The 23,493-nt window shown below is 37.2% G+C and overlaps 1 protein-coding gene across 1 annotated transcript in view; it reads left to right on the forward strand.

Moving 5' to 3' along the window:
* Positions 1 to 23,493, forward strand: part of LOC148950745 (SANT and BTB domain regulator of class switch recombination) — a 205,171-nt gene that overhangs the window by 122,205 nt on the left and 59,473 nt on the right. The window contains exon 6 of the mRNA XM_089091935.1: positions 9,276 to 9,423. Coding sequence (XP_088948061.1) covers positions 9,276 to 9,423 — 148 coding nt within the window. The remainder of the gene's footprint in view (positions 1 to 9,275; positions 9,424 to 23,493) is intronic.

Raw genomic sequence — 23,493 nt, forward strand, 5'->3', positions numbered from 1 at the left:
ATAAACTATAACTCTAACTAAAACTCTAAGCTATGACTCTAAGTTAAAACTCTAAATTCTTAAATATAACTAAACTAAACTAGAACTCTAATAAAACTCTAAGCTAAAACTCTAAGGTAAAACTCTAAACTCTTAACTAAAACTAAACTAAACTAGAACTCTAACAAAAACTCTAACCTTAGACTCTAAGGTAATACTCTAAAATCTTAAATAAAACTTAACTAAACTACAACTTTAATTAAAACTCTAATCTATGACTCTAAGCTAAAACTCTAAATTCTTAACTGTAACTAAACTAAACTTCAACTCTAACTAAAACTCCAGTCTAAGACTCGATATTAAAACTCCAAACTCTTAACTAAAAATAAAATAAATAAGAACTCTAACAAAAACTCTAAGCTAAAACTCTAAACTCTTAACTAAAACTAAACTAAACTAGAACTTTAACAAAAACTCTAAGGTAAGACTCTAAGCTAAAAACTCCAAACTCTTAACTAAAACTAAACTGAACTAGAACTCTAACTAAAAGTCTAAGCTATGACTCTAAGATAAAACTCTAAACTCTTAACTATAACTTTACTAAACTATAACTTTAACTAAAACTCTAAGCTATGACTCTAAGCTTAAACTCTAAATTCTTAACTATAAATAAACTAAAGTAGAACTCTAACAAAACTCTAAGCTAAGACTCTAATGTAAAACTCGAAACTAATAACTAAAACTAAAATAACCAACAACTCTAACAAAAACTCAAAGGTAATACTCTAAGCTAAAAATCTAAACTATTAAATAAAACTTAACCCAACTACAACTTTATGTGACACTATAAGCTTTGAATCTAAGCTAAAACTATAAATTTTTAACTGTAACTAAACTAAAATTCAAATCTAACTAAAACTCTAAGCTAAGACTCTATGGTAAAACTCTAAACTCTTAAATAAAACTAAACTAGAACTCTAAGTAAAACTCTAAGCTAAGACTCTAAGCTAAAAACTGTAAACTCTTAACTAAAACTAAACTAAACTATAACTATAAAAAAAAATATAATCTAAGACTCTATGCTAAAAGACTCTCAACTCTTAAATATAACTAAAATAAACAAAAAGTCTAAGCTAATACTCTAAGCTAAAACTCTAAACTCTTAACTATTACTAAACTAAACTTTAACTCTAACAAAAACTCTAAGCTAAGACTTTAATTTAAAACTCTAAACTCTTAACTAAAACTAAACTTCAACTTTAACAAAAACTCTAAGCTAAGACTCTAAGGTAAAACTCTAAACTCTTTACTATTACTAAACTAAACTAGAACTTCAACAAAAAATCTATGCTAAGACTCTAAGCTAAAAACTATAGACTATTAACTAATACTAAAATAAAATACAACTTTAACAAAAACTCTAAGCTAAGACTCTAAGCTAAAACTCTAAACTCTTAACTATTACTAAACTAAACTAGAACTTCAACTAAAACTCTATGCTAAGATTCTAAGCTAAAAACTCTAAACTCTTAACTAAAACTAAACTAAACTATAACTCTAACAAAAACTCTAAGCTACTACTCTAAACTAAAATTATAAACTCTTAAATATATCTAAACTAAACTAGAACTCTAACTAAAACTCAAAGCTATGACTCTAAGGTGAAACATCAAACTCTTAACTAAAACTAAACTATACTATAACTCTAACAAAAACTCTAAACTAAGACTCTAAGCTAAAAAACTCTAAACTCAACTAAAACTAAACTAGAACTCTAAGCTAAGACTCTAAGGTAAAACTCCAAACTATTAACTAAAAATAAACTAAACTAGAACTCTAACAAAAATTCTAAGCTATGACTCTAAGCTAAAACTCTAAACTCTTAACTATAACTAAACTAAACTTCAACTCTAACAAAAACTCTAAGCTAAAACTCTAAACTATTAACTAAAACTAAACTAAACTAGAACTTCAACAAAAACTCTAAGCTAAAAACTCTAAACTCTTAACTAAAACTGAAATAAACTAGAACTCTAGCAAAAACTCTAAGCTAAGACTCTAAGCTAAAATTCTAAAGGGGGCCCTTTGGGGGGGGGGGGTCCGGGGGTCCTTTGGGAGCCCGGGGGACCTTTGGGGACTGGATGGTCCTTTGGGGACCGGGGGCTTCCTTCGGGGTTGGGTAGAGGACCTCACAACACTGTTCAAATACAACTTGTGTATTATAACGACCTCAGAGTTTCACCCTCAAATTCTCTTCTAAAACATCTTCTAAAATCATCTTTTAAAATATCTCTAACTGTTTTGCCGAAATAATTCCCTAAAATGTGTAAAACGGTTTCGCCAAAATAACCCCTAAACGTAATTTCAGCGTGTTAGTTTTGATTTTGGCATCCCTTCGCTTTTATATTTCAAATTACTAGGAAGCCCTTTCCCGTGTTAATCTCTAAGATCAAAACATTTGCTCGGAAACAATTTCCCTTTCATGACAAATCAATCAACCTTGACATCACCTGTCAGACATTAATAAACTTCGTTCCGGAAACAATTCTTCTTGGAAATACATCAAAGACATTAATAGACTTTGCCAGGAAACAGTTTTCTCCCTGGGGATTCCATGCCCATATTTGGTGTGGGCGTGGGACTGACATCACAGGTGTTCTCCCTGGGAACTCTATGCCCATATATGGTGTGGGCGTGGGACTGACATTACCACGTGTTCTCCCTAGGGACTCTATGCACATATATGGTGTGGGCGTGGGACTGGCACCCCCCTTTCTACTCACGTCTGTCAAGGACTCGTTGGTTTGTGAGAGAGTGGGGAGGGTAAAGGGCCACATTCTGTAAGTGGAGAAGGAATAAGGCTTCTGAGTGAGAGGGGAAGTAGCAAAGGGATGTTTATTGGCAAGGTAGTAGAAGAAGGGATGGATACTGACGTTTCTAAGAAGCTGGGTATAATATTGGAACGAGGATGTTTCTTGTTCAAGCGTTCGGGACGGGAGCTGATTAAAAGAGGAGGGGGAGTAGGGAATTGGTAAGGGTTTGTTAATTGTTGAGCTGTGTTTGACGAACTTAGGTGGAAGATTTTTGCTTGGGTGCGGTGTACTAAAAAAGGACGACCAAAGGGGGAGGAGTGACTCTTACAATATATATCTTTACAGATTAGTGAAATTTTCTCCCTGGGAGTAGATAAAAAGAAGGAGGAACCTTAACGTGAGCTTCAGTGCAACCAAAACAACGACCAGTGGAAAAAAGAGTACAAATCTTAACATGCTTAAAATTGCACTCAATCATAGCCTACTACATATACCTAATAAGTAGAATTTACCGAAATGTAACAAATTGCAATGACTAGCTCTACGATTACCACTTAAAAATTATTTAATAACTGTTTGAGGAAATGTCACTTTCGGCCAAGTCAGGGTTTGTACGGTGACTTCGTTTCTCGAGGCTGCGAGCAGCTGTTATAGCTGTATGATTATAAGAACAATTTTGGCCAAGTTTGCAATGCCCATGCTTGAAAAACTTGCAACTTTCTCAAGCACTGCTATCACAATTATTTTTTTGTAGAAACTTGCTTGAAGCTTGATCGTGTCTGAAAGTACAGTCATCTCCTATTTTGCACGAATCAGCAAAGATCATGTTTGCGCATTTACGTATTGGAGACGAATGGGCTTTCTTATTTGTCAGTTTATTCACTTCACTAATTTCAAAACAATTTTGATGTCTGTAATAGGGTTAATGTCACTACAATGAATAGTAGAAATATAATTCTCCGCAGGTGAGACAAGGTCAAACGAATTAGTCAGCTCATGAATAATTGATTGTTTTTCAGTATATTTAATCTGAACGATCCGGATACTAACATTATTATCTGGATTTTTGACCCTTAATTGATGGGTGTAATTATTTATTGGATTGATCTTCGTCTTTCTGAGATAAAAGGAAGGGAAATTAAGAATATCAAGTTGGGGGGGGGGAGGTGGGATATCATTACACTGTATCATAGACAGTGGGTGACAAATCTTTCTTGAAATTTGTTTGAATACCTCTTCTAGCTTATTTTTTAATTCCAGCAAGGCAAACTTTGGTTTGGGGAAGTCAGGTTCTATAGTGTATATTTCGGTTTGACACCCAAAATCCTTATCAAAGGGATTCTGATGCGTAGAATTATCCCTTGGAAGACTTGAATGAGGTTCGGTCTGGACTGATACCTCACGTGAGCAGGGATTTAAATAACAGTAGTACAAAGAATAGAAGAAGGATTAACAAACGAAATGGTGTTGTCTTCAGTCTAACTAGAAGCTTCCAGAGAAGGGAGTGCCTCTTCTTGACGGGAGTATTGGGAAGATGGGATCTTCTTATGTGACAGGAGGGGCAATGGTGATTCATTATTAAGCTCTTTGAGGATAGTGAGCATCCTAGCTCTTGAATTGGGAGAACGGGAGGTACAATGAGAAAGTAGAACAGGTGAATGCGAAGGATTTACCTGTAAGATTGAACTGTTCTTTGAGGAACAATCAGGACACAACCAGTTATCAGTCCAATTAATTGCATCAATTTTTGCACACTTTTCAGTTCTTGCGTGAAATGAACAATTGCACCTTTCACTGAGTTGGAAAACACTCTTAGTCTGCACTGAGGACAGACTAATCTCTGTCTAACCAAAACCATTTCTTCTACATGTTTTACACCAAGAGGCACGGCCGTAACCCGGGGGGGGGGGGTTGCCCGGTTTGAACCCCCCCCCCCCCAAATTTTTGACCGAGTCGAAAATTAGTCTAAAAATACCTGTAAAGACAAAACCTTACCGGGAAAAAAAATATGCTCCCACACTACATTCTATTGCATTTTGTGGGTAAACGGTTCTGATCAGCTTACGCAATTAGGTAACCGTAGGTAACCCCATGTTCACCTGACCTTGCATATTAAATTAGGGTTGATAATATGCACTCTGATCAGCTTACGCAATTAGGTAACCCCATGTTAACATGACCTTGCATAGTAAATTAGGGTTAATAATAAGCGCTCTGATCAGCTTACGCAATTAGGTAACCCCATGTTCACCTGACCTTGCATAGTAAATTAGGATTAATGGGCGCTCGAGGTATGGTATAAGAGAGTGCAAGATTGTCAGTTCAGTTCAGTTCAATTTCGGACTTGGCTAAGAGAAGAGCGATTTTCAACATGAAGAGGAAGTGTGACATTACGTCGTTTTTCGTGCCCAAGTGGACCAGGGATGTTTCTGACAGTGGCATTAGTGGGACGTCTGCAGAGCATTCATCTACACCTTTGGATCTGAAGGGTACTGGAGCCATCGTTGAAGCTTCTGAATCACGCACACTGGAACCAACCATGACGCAACACGAACTTGCACCAACCCAGTCTTTGTCGTTGTTTGCAAATGACATCGGTCGTTTTGTCAACAAATCATCCAGTCTCGATTCAAATTCTAAACTTCGTTTGCTGAAGAGCCCTTGGACTCCAGATGTCTCCTAAATTTTTTCAGTATCTGAAAAACGGAAGCTGAAGTTTCAGTTAACTGGCCTCATTCGTTTCAGTTGGCTGCTCCCCTCTTCGCTTGAGGACGCTACTTTTGCAGATTTTATACTCTGTTCTCATCAGGGGCAGCTGGCAGAGATTGCCGACAGTACCCGGAGACTCTAGCCACCAAACCATTTAGGACTAGGACTTATATGATAGAGTACTTTACAGATCACTAACAAGCACAGTTTCATAGAAACTGCATCGTATCGGCTGAAAACTTCATTTCTGTCTCGGAGAAAAGGCAGGACAATATCGTGCACCAACTAGACGCGGCGAGGAAAGCGCAGGTTCAAGAAAATTGCCAGAAGTTGTGACCAATTGTTGAGACGGTGATATTTTGTGGGCGACAACAACTTGCCCTTCGTGGTAACAACGATTCCGGCCCCATTTCGGTCTCGGATCCAGAACCTTCTCACAATGATGGCAACTTCCGAGCACTAATGCGGCTGAGGGCAGGACACGGTGACGATGATCTGAAGAACCACCTTCTTTCTGCGGCCGGAAATACCACATATCTTTCTCCCATCATCCAGAATGGCGTTATCACCGGATCCGGGGAGCTTCTTTAGCAGTCTATTGCTGAAAGAGTAAACGCAAGTCCATGCTTTTCGATGCTTACCGATGAAACGGCGGACGTTTCGAATACTGAGCAGCTGTCTGTTTGCATCCGCTGCACTTTCAAAGAGAATCTGCACTAGGACTTCCTTGGTTTTACCCCAGTTTCTGATTTGACTGGGCAAGGTCTGGCTTCATCAATCCTGCAATTTCTCGAAAGCCTTGGTCTTAATCTGAACAAGATGGTTGGTCAGGGATATGACGGTGCAGCAGCGATGAGTGGGCATCTTAGGAGTGTCCAGGCTGTTATACGTGAAAAGTATCCAAAGGCGCTTTACGTCCATTGTTGTGCGCACAGTCTCAACTTGGTCATCTCTTCTGTATGCTCTATTCTGGCGTTTAAGCATTTCTTCGGTGTCTTGTCACAAGTCTGCAGTTTTTACCATACTTTCCCACTCAGGACACAGAATTTAAAAGAGAAGATCAACAAAATACTTCCGGATTGGCGGAAACATACTGTAAGCGGACTCTGCGAAACAAGATGGGTGGAGCGCCACGATTCAGTCGTGCGTTTTCTTGAGCTGTACCGACCAATCGTGCGATCCTTGGAAGCTCTTGAAGAGAACGGAAATGCAGAAACGTCTGCAAAAGCGGCGCAGTTGCTGGACACCATGAACCAGTCGCAATTTGTTGTGTGTCTCCATGTGGTCAAAGAGCTTTTCTGCCTTACGCTTCCATTGTGCAAGACTCTTCAGTCAGTTGACTGTGATTTGGCAGCTGCATGCAGGCACGTGGAAACTGTCCTTTCAAAAACAAAGAAAATGCGAGGAAATGCTGCTACTGCTTTCACGGCTATTTTCGATGAAGCTCAGCGTTTTGCCAGCGACTTAGGACTGAAGATGACTCGTCCAAGGACGAGAGGTGGCCGGAGTATGCATGCACATGATCCAGACCTTCTCAACCACTATAGAACATCGCTCTTTATTCCTTTCATGGACCACTTAACTTCCGAGCTGAAACAACGATTTGTGCTTCACCAGAAAGACTGGCAGAAACTGCTGTCACATTTTAGCGTCCTTTCTTTTTCCAAAATTGTTTCTGTTAATCTGAAGGCATTAAACATGGAATCATTGGTTGAATTGTATGGCGATTTTCTTCCCGAGTCAGACTGTCTGAAGCAAGAAATTGAGCTATGGCGCATCAAATCGGAGAATGTTCCGGCATCAGAGAGGCCTACTTGTGCTGTGTCTTCGCTTCAGGCATGTGACGCTAGCTTTTTTCCAAATGTTTTTCTTCTTCTGGCTGTTTTTGCGATGTTACCTGTTAGCACTGCTACTCCTGAAAGAAGTTTCTCAACGCTCAGAAGGCTCAAAAACTGGCTGAGAAATGCAACAGGAGAAGAACGATTGTGTGGCTTAGCCCTCCTTGCAGTCCATAGGGATGTTGACATCTGCCATGACAAGGTTATCGACATTTTTGCAGGGAAGAAAAATCGTCACCTGGATTTAGTTTTATAGATATTCGCCCTTACTTTTATCTAAAAAAAAAACAACTAAAAAGTATATAGACTACTTCTAGCCTACTATTTGGCTTATTTTTGCGCAAAAAAAAAGCTTGTATTTTTTAACTGTTTGTACATGCTTGTCTTGTTTTTGCGTTACTAAAAAAAAAAAAAAAAAAAAAAAAAAAAAAAAAAATGCCCCTTATAGATACGAAAGTATGCCTAGTGGACGCGTCCTCGTTCGCAAGGGGCGAACTGACGGTTGCTCGAGGATGTTAGACAAAGTCCACGGGAAAAAATCGGGTAACCCCCCCCCCCCCCGAAGAAAAATTCTGGATACGGCCCTACCAAGAGGTTAACAGCCCGAAATATAAATCCCAAGGCCTTCAAAGATCGGATGCTAGATGAGAACTTACGACTACTATTAGTAGTAGTAATAGGCAGTAGTTTTCGTAGTAGTCGTAGCTGAAATAATCATAATGATAGTAGTCATAGCAGTAGCAGACGTAGTAGTCGTAGTCGTCTTAGTCGTACTACTGATTGTTGCATTCGTAGTAGTAGTTGCAGAAGTAGTAGTTATAGTGGTAGTAGTTGTAGTATGCACCTAGTGTCTTTTGGTTATTTCAACATCCCCCTCAACATTCTTGAAAGTTTTAACTTAATACCCTAAGCTGTTTCTGAGATATTGCTGATACACTCCTTTGACAATCTGCATGCACAGAGTGTGTTTTGATTTAGTTCAACATCCCCTAAAAATACCCTGAAAGACTTTACATATACCTTTAGCCTTTTTTGGAGATATAGATCAAACATCTAAATAAAGAAAACTATAATTATATATCAAATATTCAGTTTATTTTTATTAGTTCTTTCCAATCATCTTGAATGTTATACTGATTTTCTATTTATTTGCAGTCAATGTCTTGAAAAATAAAAGTATTATATTAAAGGTAAATATAGTTTTCAAAACACGCAAATGATGGAACAACCTTTAGATTGTTTGTTACACGAGTTTTATAATGCTGTTGGAGCCAAAAGTGTATTTGAAGGTATTTCTAAACTGTGTGCAGAGGGAGGTATAAATATAGAAATGAGTAGAGAAAAGTGCAAGAAAAGTGACTGTTTTGTTATTGTAAACTGGGAGATATATATATATGTATATATAGATATGTATATAGTATATATATATATATATATATATATATATATATATATATATATATATATATATATATATATATATATATATATATATATATATATATATATATATATATATATATATATATATATATATATATATATATATATATATATATATATATATATATATATATATATATATATATATATATATATATATATATATATATATATATATATATATATATTCGCAAAGTTTTGTAGTGTTAAAGAAGGAAAGTGAGGTTTGACTGGAAGAGGGAATTTGATTTTGAGGTTTGACTGGGAGAGGAAATTTTTTTTAAAAAGAACAATTTTTAAAGAAAAGTGGCTTTATTTTTTAAGTTTAAACAGCTTGAAAATTAAATTTTGTTATCAAAAGTATAAAAAAATTGTATAAGCGAATTATCAGAAGCTATTTTTAAAAGATAAAAACAAGTGAAAACAAGAACAGGCTTTCTAAAAATTGAGCTCTGCCTTAAATGTTTAGCAAGTTACCATTTTGTTCTTTTAGGGTTGTCGATCGCGCGAGCATAAAATATCACCCAAGTTTTTGGAAGATGAAGCAATGGCAAAGGTATTGGATTTCTTTTTAAAGCATAAGCAATCTATACTGCAACAAATTTCAAAAATGTCTGCTTATCAAAAAAATCGCTGCTCTGGTAAGTCATTTTCTATAGCAATTGGTATGTTTGGTACGGGGCAAAGATGGAAAGTGCAGCCCTAAAAAAGGTGTTGAACCCTAGCTTGACCTTAAGTTCTGACAAAATAGGGTAAATTTCCAGACTCCCTGTCAGTCCTCCTCGAAAAAATCTCTGAATATATCTGTGTTGACAGCCTATCAAAGGTACTCACACATTATTTATTTTTGGAAAAGGGATATGAAGCATTACGTCAGTGACAATATATAGAACTATACAAAACATCATATTAAACTATTTGAATCTACATATTACAGAGCATAAAAGAGATTTTTATTCAAAGTAAAAGACGTTCAATAAACACGTAAATACTTATAATAATTAGTTTACTGTTATGAAGAGCTGCAACGATTGGTTAATTAAAAATATCTGCTCAGTTTTAACTTTCTTTTAAAGTTCAGAAGTCTTCATGATTTTTCAAATTTGTTTTGACTAAACTAACAATGTTTATTGGAGATATCTGGATATATTATGCCTTGTATAGATAAATATGTTGAATTTCACTTTAAACCACAACCAGTCTCTGTTGCAACAATGTTTGATTATCTCCATTTATGGGATCTCCATGTAGATAACGCTAGAGCGACGTAAAAACGACCAGAAATTGCTATCTAAGAAGAAATGAAACCCGAAACGAGCAGAAATTAAACTGAATCTGATCACATCGAATATAAAGATAACATATATTGATACAAATGAATAAATAAATTCTAAAACGAGTAGAAGTTAAAATGAACACTCAAGTTAAAATTAAAAGGAATAGAAACGACTGAAAGAGGAGTTTAGCTACTGTCTCCTCACCACCAGTGGGGTAATCTCATCCCTGGACTATTTTTATTGGGCCTTTTGACTATCCTGAACCAAATGGCTATATTATTGGCTCTACGCCTTTGGGGGTACGGTGGGGGGTGGTTGGAAAAGAGGAACAACAAAGGAGGCTTGTTCGATCGGAAATGAAAGTTTTAGCACCCTTTGTAAAAATAAAATCTGATTGAAATACAACCAGTCGCCGCCCATTTCTTTTTTTTGCTACCTGAGCCTCCCTAACCTCCAAAAAAACCTTATCAAACTTTTGAGATTGCCATTTTTATTAAATTAGGCGAAAGGTCCAATAACAATGTCTCCGGGAATAATATAAACCCCTACCGAGCCTGAGGCAAAGGCCGTAAATAATGAAAATTAGCAATTGTTTAAGCACATATTTTATAATGGGAAACGGGGACTTGTACAATACCATTGGAAGGGCTAAAGCTATGATGTTGAAACTTCCAGGCAATATTAAGGGGTATGTTGAACTAAATCAAAGAAACTATGTGTATCCAGCATACGCGCGCACCTTTAGTATCTCAAGCACGGCTAATGGTACTGAGGTGAAACTTTAGGGAATTCCGAAGGCAATGTTAATGTAAATTAAAGACACTACAAGCATCCAACTTGTCATCCAAGGGAATGCTGAAGGTAGATTTTGAACTATATCAGAAGAAATTATACGCATCCACGTTTTTAAAAAGACTTTAAAAACGTTAAGACTTTAAAAGATCTGCTATATATCAGGAGCAGCAAAGGAAAGTTGTGCTAAGTTTTCAGGGAATGAAGAGGGAGTGTTGAACTATATCAAAGGAAAGTTTGTTCATCCAGGTTGTCAAAAATGCTTATCTGAAATATCTCATGAGTGGTTTAGGGTATCAAGTTGAAAGTTCAAGAGAATACTGTGGGGGATTTTGAACTAATCTAAAAGACACTATATGCATCCAGTTTGTGATATAGGCGTATCTGCAGTATCTAAGGAACAACTGAGGGAATCAGCTGAAATTTCCAGAGAAAGTTGAACGAAATTGAAACATACCGTGTAGATCCAGGTTGTCAAAAGGAATGTATCTGCAAAATTTCAGGAAGTCCTAAGTAAGCTGAGAATTTTAGAGGGTGTTGAATAAATCGCACGAGATAGATGCACCAGGGTTGTGAAAAGGGTGTATTTGCCACATGTCAGGAACAATTTAAGTTATTAAGTTGAAACTTTCAGGCATTATGAACTAAATGAAAAGACAATGTGAGCATTCAGAATGTCCGAAGAGGGTATTTGCAATATTCAAGCAGTTGCTAAGGGTATTAAGCTGAAACTTTAACTTTAAAAGTGTTTTTTAAACGACTCTTAGTTGTCCCAAGTGATTTTGCTTATAACTTTGCTATAATGATATCTCTCTTGTTGCAAAATACTTTACAAAAAATTATATTTTTTTGAGAGAAAGATTCCCTAGCCAAATATTACAGATTAATTTTATATAATCAAACAGTTCGTGCGAACTGTAACGAACTGTAAGTAAGGAGTGACCCGGCTCAATGGTAACCGAAAGTCTAAAAAACGGAATTTTGGTACCAACAGATATATCAAAAGAATCAAATTTTTATTCTGATTTCAAATATATAAGTTTCATCAAGTTTAATCTTACTCATCAAAAGTTAAGCGCCTGAGAAAATTTGGCTGATTTTCGAAAAAGGGGGAAAGACCCCCTAAGATTTATAAAACCTTAATGAAAATCACACCATCATATTCAGAGTATCAGAGAACCCTACTGTAGAGGTTTATCTACAAAAATGTGGAATTTTCCATTTTTTGCCAGAAGAAAGATCACGGATGCGTGTTTATTTTTTTTTTATTTTTTCTTTTCCCCAGGAGTGATCGTATTGAACCAGTGGTCCTAGAATATTGTGAAAGTACTCATTGGAATGGATATTAAAAGTTCTAGTGGACTTTTTAAGTGGCCAAAAAAAAATGGAAGGCAACTAGGCCCCCTCCCACGCTCATTTTTTTCCCAAAGTCACCCGATCAAAATTCTGAGATTGTCATTTTGTTCAACATGGTCGAAAGTATTATAACTATGTCTTTTAGGATGACTTAATCCCTCGAAGCCCCCAGGGGGGTGGCTGAAAGTTTTGAACTTTACCCAATGTTAACATATAGTATTGGTTATTGGGAAGTATACAGACGTTTTCAGGGGGAATTTTTTATGGTAGTGGGGGGTGGGGTTGGGTCGGGGGGTATATGGGAGGATCTTTTCATGAAGGAAGTTTTCCTGAGGGAAGGAATATTGCTATGAAGGGGGCGCCAGATTTCCCATCATTATTTAAAAAAAAAAATCAGAAATTAAATAAAAAAAAAAAAGTTTTTAAACTGAAAGTAAGGAGCAACATAAAAACTTAAAACAAACAAAAAAAATATTAGCTATATGATTGGGTTCACCTTCTAGTCAATGCCTCGCTCTTTAAGCCAAAGATTTTTTAGTAATTTCATAAGAGCTATTTATTCTAATTAACGGACTTTGTGATTAAGGTGTCATTTTTAAAGAATTGGAACAAAATTTTGTTTACTTTTTAAATGAAGGTGCACCAAAATAAAAGCTGAATTAACTAAAAAACGATCAGAAATTGAATAAAAAAACAAGTTTTTTAAACTGAATGTAAGGAGCGACATTAAAACTTAAAACGAACAGAAATGATTCCGTATATGAAAGGGTCAGTCCCCTGCTCAACGCCTTGCTCTTTATGCTAATGTTTGACTCTTTCCCACAACTTTATTTCTCAAAACAATAAAAGTCTTAATCGTAAAGAGCGAGACATTGAGGAGGGGACAGACCCTTTCATATACGGAATAATTTCTGTTCGTTTTAAGTTTTAATGTCGCTCCTTACATTCAGTTTAAAAAACTTGTTTTTTTTTTATTTAATTTAATAAGATACGATGCCCAAAATGTAATCATGAGTTAACTCACAATATTACATGTTTCCATTTTCCAGAAACTTCTTTTAAATCAGCGAAACTATTAACCAAAATAGACTCTGGAAGAGTTTTCAGGCATTAGGGGGGAGGGGAGGGGGAGATATAGTAAAAGTGAAGGTGAACATAGTGACTATTTAAATACAGTTGTTTTATAACAATAAAATTAAAGTTTTGTGGTTATTTTTATTGATGGTAGTTAGAAGGGTGGCTTTGGCACAGGATTATTTGATCATTGGTAGTATTGGCAAAAATTTAAATACTGACCAGAGGATTGTTATCTGGTTTTGGTTTTCCATTTTAACTTCTATTTTCCATTTTCCATTATTATCTTCTCAACGAAAAGGGAAGCAAACAATCGGAACTCATTTTTCCTTAGTTCTGATGATTGCTATATCAGAGGCAACGCCATAGCGTTGCCTATAGTAAATGCCATTCGTCTCTAATGTTTTATTATTTATTATTTACTTATTTTTTTTCCCAGAGGCACTTCATATGAAAGGGGTCATCGTAGAAACTTCAAAGGGGGCTTATTCTATTGGAAATCGAGAGTTCTAGTGTCCTTTTTAAGGGGCAAAAGTGAATGGAAAGCAACTAACACCCCTTCCACGCCCACTTTTTCTCCAAACCTATCCAATCAAAGTTTTGAGATAGCCATTTTGTTAAACATGGTTGAAAATTCTGAAAATTAGGTCTTTGAGGATGAAAACCTCCCTCAGCCCTCAGGGCAAGGGATGTAAGTTATGCCCTGGGGGCTTATAAGATTTTTATATAAAGTGTTGTCGTAGTAACTTCAAAAAGGGCTCATTCGATTGGAATTTAAATGGTTAGTGCCCTTTTTAATAGTCGAAATTGATTGGAAGGCAACAAACACCCCTTCCACGCCCACCATTTCCCCAAAAGAATCCAATCAGAATTTGAGATAGCCAAGTTCTTGGAATTATATTCTTGAACATGACATCCCCCCCACCCCCAAGGTCTTGAGGGAGAGGGTTATAAGTTATGGCCTGGGGGCTTATTTGGTTCTTATTGAAGGGATGCTCATATAAACTTCAGAGAGGGTTCATCTGATTGGAAATAGAAATTTCTAGTTCGCTTTTTAAGCGTCAAAAGATATCGGAGGGTAACCAGCCCCCAAAGCCCTTTTTCCCGAATGCATCCGATAAAAATTTCGAGATAGCTATTTTGTTAAAAATAGTTCAAAGATCATATAATAAAAACTCCGGTGTCAACAAAACCCCCAGGGCCCGGGGGTAGGTGTTGTAAGTTATGCCCTGGGGGCATATTTGGTATTAATGAAATTGGATGCTCGTATAAACTTCAGAGAGGGCTCATTTGCTTGGAAACTGAAAGCTCTAGTTCACTTTTTAAGAGTCAAAAGAGATTGGAGGACACCCAGCCCCCCCTCCAAGCCCTCTTTTTTGTAAACCCATCTGATAAGAACTTTGAGATAGCAATTTAAAAAAAAATGTTCAAAGACCATATAACAAAAAGTCCGGGATCGACAGAGCCCCCCAGGGCCTGAAGGCAGGCGTTGTAAGTTATGCCCTGGGGGAATATATGGTTCTTATGGAAGAGATGCTCGTAAAAGCTTCAGAGAGAGCTAATTCGATTGGAAATTGAAAGTTCTAGTTCCGTTTTTGAGAGCCAAAAGAGATTGGAGGGCAAATACCCCCCTCACGCCATTTTTTCCGAATGCATCCGATAAAAATTTTGAGACAGCCATTAAGTTTAAAAATGTTCAAAAGTCAGATAACAAAAAGTCAGGTGTCGATACAACCCACCAGGGGCCGAGGGCAGGCTTTGCAAGTTATGCCCCGGGGCATATATGGCTCTTATAAAAGGGATACTCGTATAAACTTCATAGAGGGCTCATTTGAATGGAAATTGAAAGTTCGAGTTCATTTTTAATAGTCAAAAGGGATCCGAGGGCAACTAGCCCCTCCAAGCATTCTTTTTCCAGACCCGTCTGTTGTAAATTTTGAGATAGACATTTTGTTAAAAAAAAATAGTTCAGAGGTCGGATAAGAAAAACTCCGGAGTCAGTACAACCGCCCAGATCCCGGGAGAAGGCGTTCTAAGTTATGCACTAAGAGTATGTATGGTTATTATGAAAGGGATGCTCGTATAAACTGCATAGAGGGCTCTTTTGATTGAAAATTGAAAGTTCTAGTTCACATTGTAAGAGTCAAGAGATTTATAGGCAAATAGCCCCCCACGCCCTTTTTTCCCCAAACTCATCCACTACAAATTTTGAGATAGCCAGTTTTTTTTAATTTTTAAAAAAATCAGATAACAAAAATTCAGGTGTCAGCACAACCCCCCAGGGCCCAGGGGGTAGGCGTTTTAAGTGTTGTCCTGGGGGCGTGTGTGGTTCTTACGAAAGGGATGCTCGTACAAACTTCAGAGAGGGCTAATTTGATTGAAAATTGAAAGTTCTGGTTCACTTTTTAAGAGTTAAAATTTATCCGAGGGCAACTAGCCCCGCCTCACCCCCTACCCACCCTTTTTTACCTAAGCCTATCCAATAAAATCTTTAAAATAGCCATTTGATTAAAAATAATTCAAAGGTCAGATAAGAAAAACTCCTGTTTAGACGCAACCCCCCATCGCCCGGAGACAGGCGTTGTAAGTAATGCTCTGAGGGCATATATAGTTTTTATAGAATGCTCGTATAAACTTCGGAGAGAGTTCATTTGATTCGAAATTTGAAAGTTGTCGCTCACTTTTTAAGAGTCAAAAGAGATTGGAAGGCAACTAGCCCCCCTCTCATTCACGCCCTAAATGCATCAGATAAATATTTTGAGATAGACATTTTGTTAGAAATAATTTGAAGTTCAGATAACAAAAACTCTGGTGTCGAAACAGCCCCCCAGAGCCCGAGGGTAGACGTTATAAGTTATGCCCTGGGGGCATATATGGTTATTATGGAAAGAATGCTCGTATAAACTTCATATAGGGCTCATTTGATTTGAAATTGAAAGTTGTAATTCACTTTTTAAGAGTAAAAAGTGATCGGGGCAGCTAGCCTCCCCTCGCACTCCATTTATTTTTGACCCAGACGCACTTCATATACAAGGGGTCACCGTATGAATTTCAAAGGGGGCTCATTTCAAAGGGGGCAAACTTTTTTCATTTTGATATTGTTACTTTGATACCAGTTTTGATACTTTGATGGAGATTTCATTTCTTTTAAAGTTTAGTTTTTAAATAAGTTAAAAAACTTGAAACTTTTTGCAATCAAAAACAAACAAAATTAATTAAAAACCATTTTCCGAAAAGCTCAGCAGATACAAATACCTGTTAAAATTCAAACTCAAACCGACCAGAAATTACTATTAAAGAATAAATGAAACTCAAAACGAACAGAAATTAAATAAACAATCATACGAAAAAACATACAACAAGCAATAATATAAATAAATAAATAGACCTTAAGGCGAGCTATGCTTCGATTGAATATGAAAATCAGGCTTAAAACGAAAAAAAAAAATTTGCTATTGAAGTATAAATGAAACTTAAAACGAACAGAAATTAAATAAATAATCAATGCAAAAAAACTTGCAAAAGATATTAATGTAAATGAATAAATAAATCTTAAAACCAGTGAAACTTAAATTGAATATGCAAATCAAGCTTGAAACGAACAACATTCCCTACAAACAATAGTTTGGGTATCGCCTCCTTCTCTCACTGTAAAAGTCTAAAACCTAATGCGTCATTGGCACTTTACTGAAAACTATATGCGTCTTGAACAGTCTTGAACAGTATAAACAACATCAAATTGAATATTTGATGTATAATGATATTAATTATTGAAAGATCCATCAGTTCAAGAATTTATTTCACTCTAATTTTATTTTTATTTTCAATGCTGTAACAACTGGAAAAGAAAATATTTGTAATATAATTCGTTTTCAATTAAGCGCCAATGACGCAGTATGTTTTTGGGTCTTTTTTATAGTTAAGAATGGGCGCAGTAACCAAGCTCTTGTTTGTAGTGAAACCATATTCGTCTTGAACAATTTTAGAAAGAACTAATAAATTAAACTGAATATTTGATGTATAATGATATTAATTGCTGAAAGCTCATCAGTTCAAAATTTTAAGATAATTTTAAAGTTTATTTTTACTATTAAGATTGGTTTTCAGTAAACGCCAATAACGTATAGTAAAGGCCATACGGCTCCAGTGTTTTATTAGGCTATTTATTATTTATTTTATTTTTTTTCCCAGAGGCACTTCATATGGAAGGGGTCGTCGTAAAAACTTCAAAGGGGACTCATTCTATTGGAAATTGAGAGTTCTAGTGCCCTTTTTAAGGGTCAAAAGTGATTGGAAGGCAAAGAACACCCCTTCCATGTCCACCATTTCTCCAAACACATCCAATCAAAATTTTGAGATAGACATTTTGTTCTACGTACTTGATTTGCACATAGAAATTAAGTTTTTGAGGAGGGAACTCCCCCACAGCCCTCAGGACATAGGGTTGTAAGTTATGTCTTGGAGGCCTATAAGGTTTATATAGAAATCTTTGTCGTAAATACTTCAAAAAGGACTCATTCGATTGGAAATTCAAAGGGCTAGTGCCCTTTTTAATAGTCGAGAGTGATTGAAGGACGACTAACCCCCCTGTCACGCCCCCCTTTTTCCCAAACACATCCAATCAAAATTTTGAGATAGCCATTTTTTTCAAAGTAGTTGAAAATTCTGGAAATCAGGTCTTTGAGGATGACAACCCCCCACAGCCCTCAGGGCAAGGATTGTAAGTTATGCCCTGGGAGAATATCAGGGTTTTATAGAAAGCGTTGTCGTAGAAACTTCAAAAAGGGCTCATTCGATTGGAAATTTAAATGGCTAGTGCCTTTTTAATATTTGAAAGTGATTAGAAGGCAACTAATACAACTTCCACGCCCAACATTTTCCCAAACACATCCAATAAAAATTTTGAGATATCCAATTTGTTTAGCGTAATTGAAAGTTCTGGAATTTATATCTTTGAGCCGGACACTCACCCTACAGTCTTCGGGGCAAGGGTTATAAGTTTTGCCCTTGGGGCATATATGGTTCTTATGGAGAATGCTCGTATAGACTTTAAAAAGGGCTCATTTAATTGAAAATTGAAATTTCTAGTTGACTTTTTAAGAGTCAAAAGATATCGGAGGGTAACCAGCCCCCTCCCGAAACCTTTTTTCCCAAACGCATCCGATAAAAATTTTGAGATAGCTATTTTGTTAAAACAAAAAGTTCAAAGATCATATCACAAAAACTCCGGTGGCCCGGGGCCCGGGAGCCCGAGGCCACAACCCCCCAGGGCCCGGGGGCAGGCGTTGTAAGTTATGCCCTGGGGGCATATATAGTTCTTATGGACGGGATGCTCGTATAAACTTCAAAGATGGCTCATTTGTGTGGGAATTGAAAGTTCTAGTTCACCTTATAAGAGTCAAAAGAGTTGGAACGTACCTATTCCCCCCCCTCCACGCCCTTTTCCCCTCAAACCCATCCGATAAGAACTTTGAGATAGTCATTGTTATAAGAAAAGACCATATAAAGAAAACTCTGGGGTTGACACACACCCTAGGGCCCGATGGCAAGCGTTGTAAGTTATGCCCTGGGGGAATATATGATTCTTAGGAAAGGGATACTCGTAAAAACTTCAGAGAGGGCTCATTTGATTGGAAATTGAAAGTTCTGGTTCAGTTTTTGAGAGTGAAAAGACATTGAAGGGCAACTAGCCCCCCCCCACCTGTTTTCCCCCAAATGTATCCGATAACAAATTTTTAGATAGCCATTAAGTTAAAATTGTTCAAAAGTCATATAACAAAACTCAGGTGTCAACACAGCCCCCCCAGGGCCTGGGGGCAAGTGTTGTAAGCTACGCTCTGGGGCATATATGGTTATTATGAAAGGGATGCTCTTATAAACTTCAGAGAGGGCTCATTTGATTGGAAAATGAAAGTTAGAGCTCACTTTTTAATAGTCAAAAGAGATCCGAGGGTAGTCCCCCCCCCCACGCCTTCTTTTTGCAAACCCATCTGATGAACATTTTGAGATAGACATTTTGTTAAAAAATAGTTCAAAGGTCGGATAAGAAAAACTCTGGTTTCAATACAAGCCCACAGGGCCCAGGGAAGGCGTTCTAAGTTATGCCCTAAAGGCATGTTTTGTTCTTATGAAAAGGATGCTCGTATAAACTTCATATAGGGCTCATTTGATTGGAAATTGAAAGTTCTAGTTCACTTTTTTAAGAATCAAGAGAGTTAAGGGCAACTAGCCCCCCCCCCCCAAACACTCCCTTTTTTCCCCAAACCCATCCGCTCCAAATTTTGAGCCAGTTTTTCGAAAATTGTTCAAAAATTAGATAACAAAAACTCCAGTGTCAGCACAACCCCCCAGGGCCCGGGGGATAGGCGTTGGAAGTGTTTTTCTGGGGGCGTACATGGTTCTTGTGAAAGGGATGGTCGTATATACTTCAGAGAGGACTCGTTTGATTGGAAATTGAAAGTTCTAGTTAACTGATTGTGAGTCAAAAGATATCCGAGGGCAACTAACCCCCTCCCCACACACCCTTTTTCCCCACGCCCATCCGATAAAGTATTTAAAATAGATAATTCATTAGAAATAGTTTAAAGGCCACATACGACAAACTCCTGTGTCGACGCAACTGCTTCGAGCCCGGAGGCAGGCGTTGTGAGTAATGCTCTGGGGACATGTATAGTTCTTATGGAAGAGATCCTCGTATAAACTTCGGAGAGGGCTCATTTGATTTGAAATTGAAAGTTCTTGATCATTTTTCAAAAGTCAAAAGAGATCGGAGGGCAACTCGCCCCCCCCCCCCCTCACACGCCCTTTTTCCTCAAACCCAGTCGCTCCAAATTTTGAGAAAGCCAGTGTTTTTTAAAATTGTTCAAAAGTTAGATAACAAAAACTCCGGTGTCAACACAACCCCCCCTCCAGGGCCCGGGGGATAGGCTTTGGAAGGGTTGTCCTGGGGGCGTACATGGTTCTTATGAAAGGGATGCTCGTATATACTTCAAAGAGGACTCGTTTGATTGGAAATTGAAAGTTCTAGTTAACTTTTTATTAGTCAAAAGATATCTGAGGGCAATTAGCCCCCTCACCACATACCCTTTTCCCCCACGCCCATCCGATAAATATTTAAGATAGACATTTCATTAGAAGTAGTTCAAAGGCCAGATATGACAAACTCCTGTGTCGACGCAACTCCTTCGGGCCCGGAGGCAGGCGTTATGAGTAATGCTCTGGGGGCATATATAGTTCTTATGGAAGAGATCCTCGTATAAACTTCGGAGAGGGCTCATTTGATTTGAAACTGAAAGTTCTCGTTCACTTTTTGAGAGTCAAAAGAGATCGGAGGGGAACTAGCCCCCCCCCCCATTCCACGCGCTAACTGCATCAGATAAAAATTTTGAGATAGACATTTTGTTAAAAATAGTTCAAAGTTCAGATAACGAAAACTCCGTTGTAGATACAGCTTTCCAGGGCCCAGGGGTAGGCATTGTAAGTTATGCCCTGGAGGTATATATTGTTATTAAGGAAGGGATGCTCGTATAAACGTCATAGAGGGCTCATTTGATTGGAAATTGAAAGTTTTAATTCACTTTTTAAGAGTCAAAAGTAACCGGATGGCAGCTAGCCCCCCACACCCTATTTATTTATTTCCCAGAGGCACTTCATATAGAAGGGGTCGTCGTATAAACTTCAAAGGGGTTCATTCGATTGGAAGTTGATGTTTCTAGTGCGTTTTTTAAGACTCAAAAGTGATCGGATGGCAACTAACCCCCAAACCCTTTTCCCCCCAAATACATCTGATCAAAAATTTTGAGGTAGCCATTTTGTTAAAAATAGTTCAATGATTATATAACAAAACTCCTTTGAGTATGGCTATTTTGTTAAAAATAGTTCAAAGGTCAGATAAGAAAAACTCCTGTGTTGACGCAACCTCCCAGGGCCTGGGGCAGGCTTTTTAAGTATTGCTCTGGGGGCATGTATGGTTCCTCTGGAAGGTATGCTCGTATAAACTTCGGAAAGGGCTCATTTGATTGGAAATTGAAAGTTCTAGTTCACTTTTAAAGTCAAAAGATATCGGAGTGCAACTAGAACCCCCACTCCGTGCCCTTTTTCTTCAAACCTACCCAATAAGAACTTTGAGATAGCCATTTTTTTTAAATAGTTCAAAGATCATATAATGATAACTCCGGGGTCGACATCCCCCCCCCAGGGCGCGAAGGCAGGCGTTGTAAGTAAGGTTCTGGGGGCATATATAGTTCTTATGGAGTGGATGCTCGTATAAACTTTGGAGAGGGCTCATAAGATTGAAAACTGAAAGTTCTTGTTCACTTTTTAAGAGTCAAAAGAGATCGGAGGGCAACTAGCCCCCCCCCTCTTCACGCCCCATTTTCTTTTTCCCCATCATCCCATAAAAACTTTGAGTGTGCTATTTTTTTCAAAATAGTTCAAAGATCATATAACGGAAACTCTGGGATCGACACAATCCTTCAGGGCCCGGGGCAGGCGTTGTAAGTTATGCCTGGGGGGGAATACACAGCTGTTGCGGAAAGGATGCTCGTATAAGCTTCAGAGATGGCTCATCTGATTGGAAATTGAAATTTATAGTTCAGTTTTTAAGAGTCAACAGAGATCAGAAGGCAACTATCCACCCTATGGCCCTTTTCCCCCAAATGCATCCGATAAAAATTTTCAGATAGGCATTTTGTTAAAAATAGTTCAAAGGTCGTAAAAAAAAACTCCGGTGTCGACACAACCACCCAGGGCCTGGGGGAAGGCGTTGCAAGTTATGCCCTGGGGGGAAAAATTGTTCTTATGGAAGAGATACTCGTATAAACTTAAGAGAGGGCTGATTTGAATGAAAATTTAAAGTTCTAGCTAAATTTTTAATAGTCAAAAGAGATCGGAAGGCCCCTATCCCCCATTCCCAATTTTTCTCTGAGATAGCCATGTTTTTTAAATTGTTCAAAGGTCAGATAACAAAAAATCCGGTGTCAAAACAACCCCTCAGGGCCCGGGGGGCAAGCATTGTAGGCTATGTCCTGGGGCCGTATATGGTTCTTATGATAGGGATGCTCATATAAACTTCAGAGAGGGATAATTTGAATTGAAATTAAAAGATCTAGTTCACTTTCTCAGAGTAAAAAAAGATCAGAGGGCAACTAGCTCCTCCCACCCTCAACGCCTTTGGGTTTATCGGATGGATAAACCCATCCGATAAAATTTGAGGTGACCATTTTGTTAAAAATAGTTCAGAAACTAGATATTAAAACTCCGGGGTGGACACAACACAGAGACAGGCGTTGTAAGTTATACTCTGGGGATATATATGGTTATTATAGAACGGATGCTCGTATAAACTTCAGAGGGGGCTCATTTGATTGAAAATAGAAAGTTCTAGTTTACTTTTAATGAGTCAAAAAGGACCAAAGGGCAATTAGCCTCCCCCTTCACGCCCTTTTTCCCCAAACCCATATTATAAAATTTTTGGAGATAGCCATTTTGTTAAAAATAGTTCAAACATCAGATAATAAAAACTCTAAGGTAGACACAAACCCATTTTTTCACTTTGATATTGTTACTTTGATACCAGTTTTGATACTTTGATGAAGTTTTGATTTAAAAAAAAGCTTGATTTTGAAATAAGGAATTTTTAAGAACTTTCCAAAAATAAGTGTTTCAAATAAAAGTAAAGGCCATTTCAAATTTAAGCTCAGCAGAAACAAATACATGTTAAAATTCAAACTCAAAACGACCAGAAATTACTATTAAAGAATAAATGAAACCCAAAACGAATAGAAATTAAATAAACAATCATAGCAAAAACATACAACAAGTAATAATATAAACGAATAAATAGATCTTAAAGCAAATAATGCTTAGATTGAATATAAAAATCAAGCTTAAAACGAAAAAATTTTTGCTATTGAAGTATAAATGACACTTAAAACTAACAGAAATTAAACAAACAATCAATGCAAACAAACATACAATAGATATTAATTTAAATGAATAAATAAATCTTAAATTACTGAAACCAAAACTGAATATGCAAATCAAGCTTGAAACGAACAACATTCCCTTCAAACAATAGTTTGGGTATTGCCTCCTTCTCTCACTGTAAAATTCTAAAACCTACTGCATCAATGGCACTTTACTGAAAGCTATATGCGTCTTGAACAGTCTTGGAAAGTATAAACAACATCAAATTGAATGTTTGATGTATAA

Source organism: Artemia sp. Qi Xiang Cuo, chromosome 7 (genome assembly GCF_049724085.1).
Source record: "Artemia sp. Qi Xiang Cuo chromosome 7, ASM4972408v1, whole genome shotgun sequence".
In the NCBI taxonomy this organism is placed as follows: Eukaryota; Metazoa; Arthropoda; class Branchiopoda; order Anostraca; family Artemiidae; genus Artemia; species Artemia sp. Qi Xiang Cuo.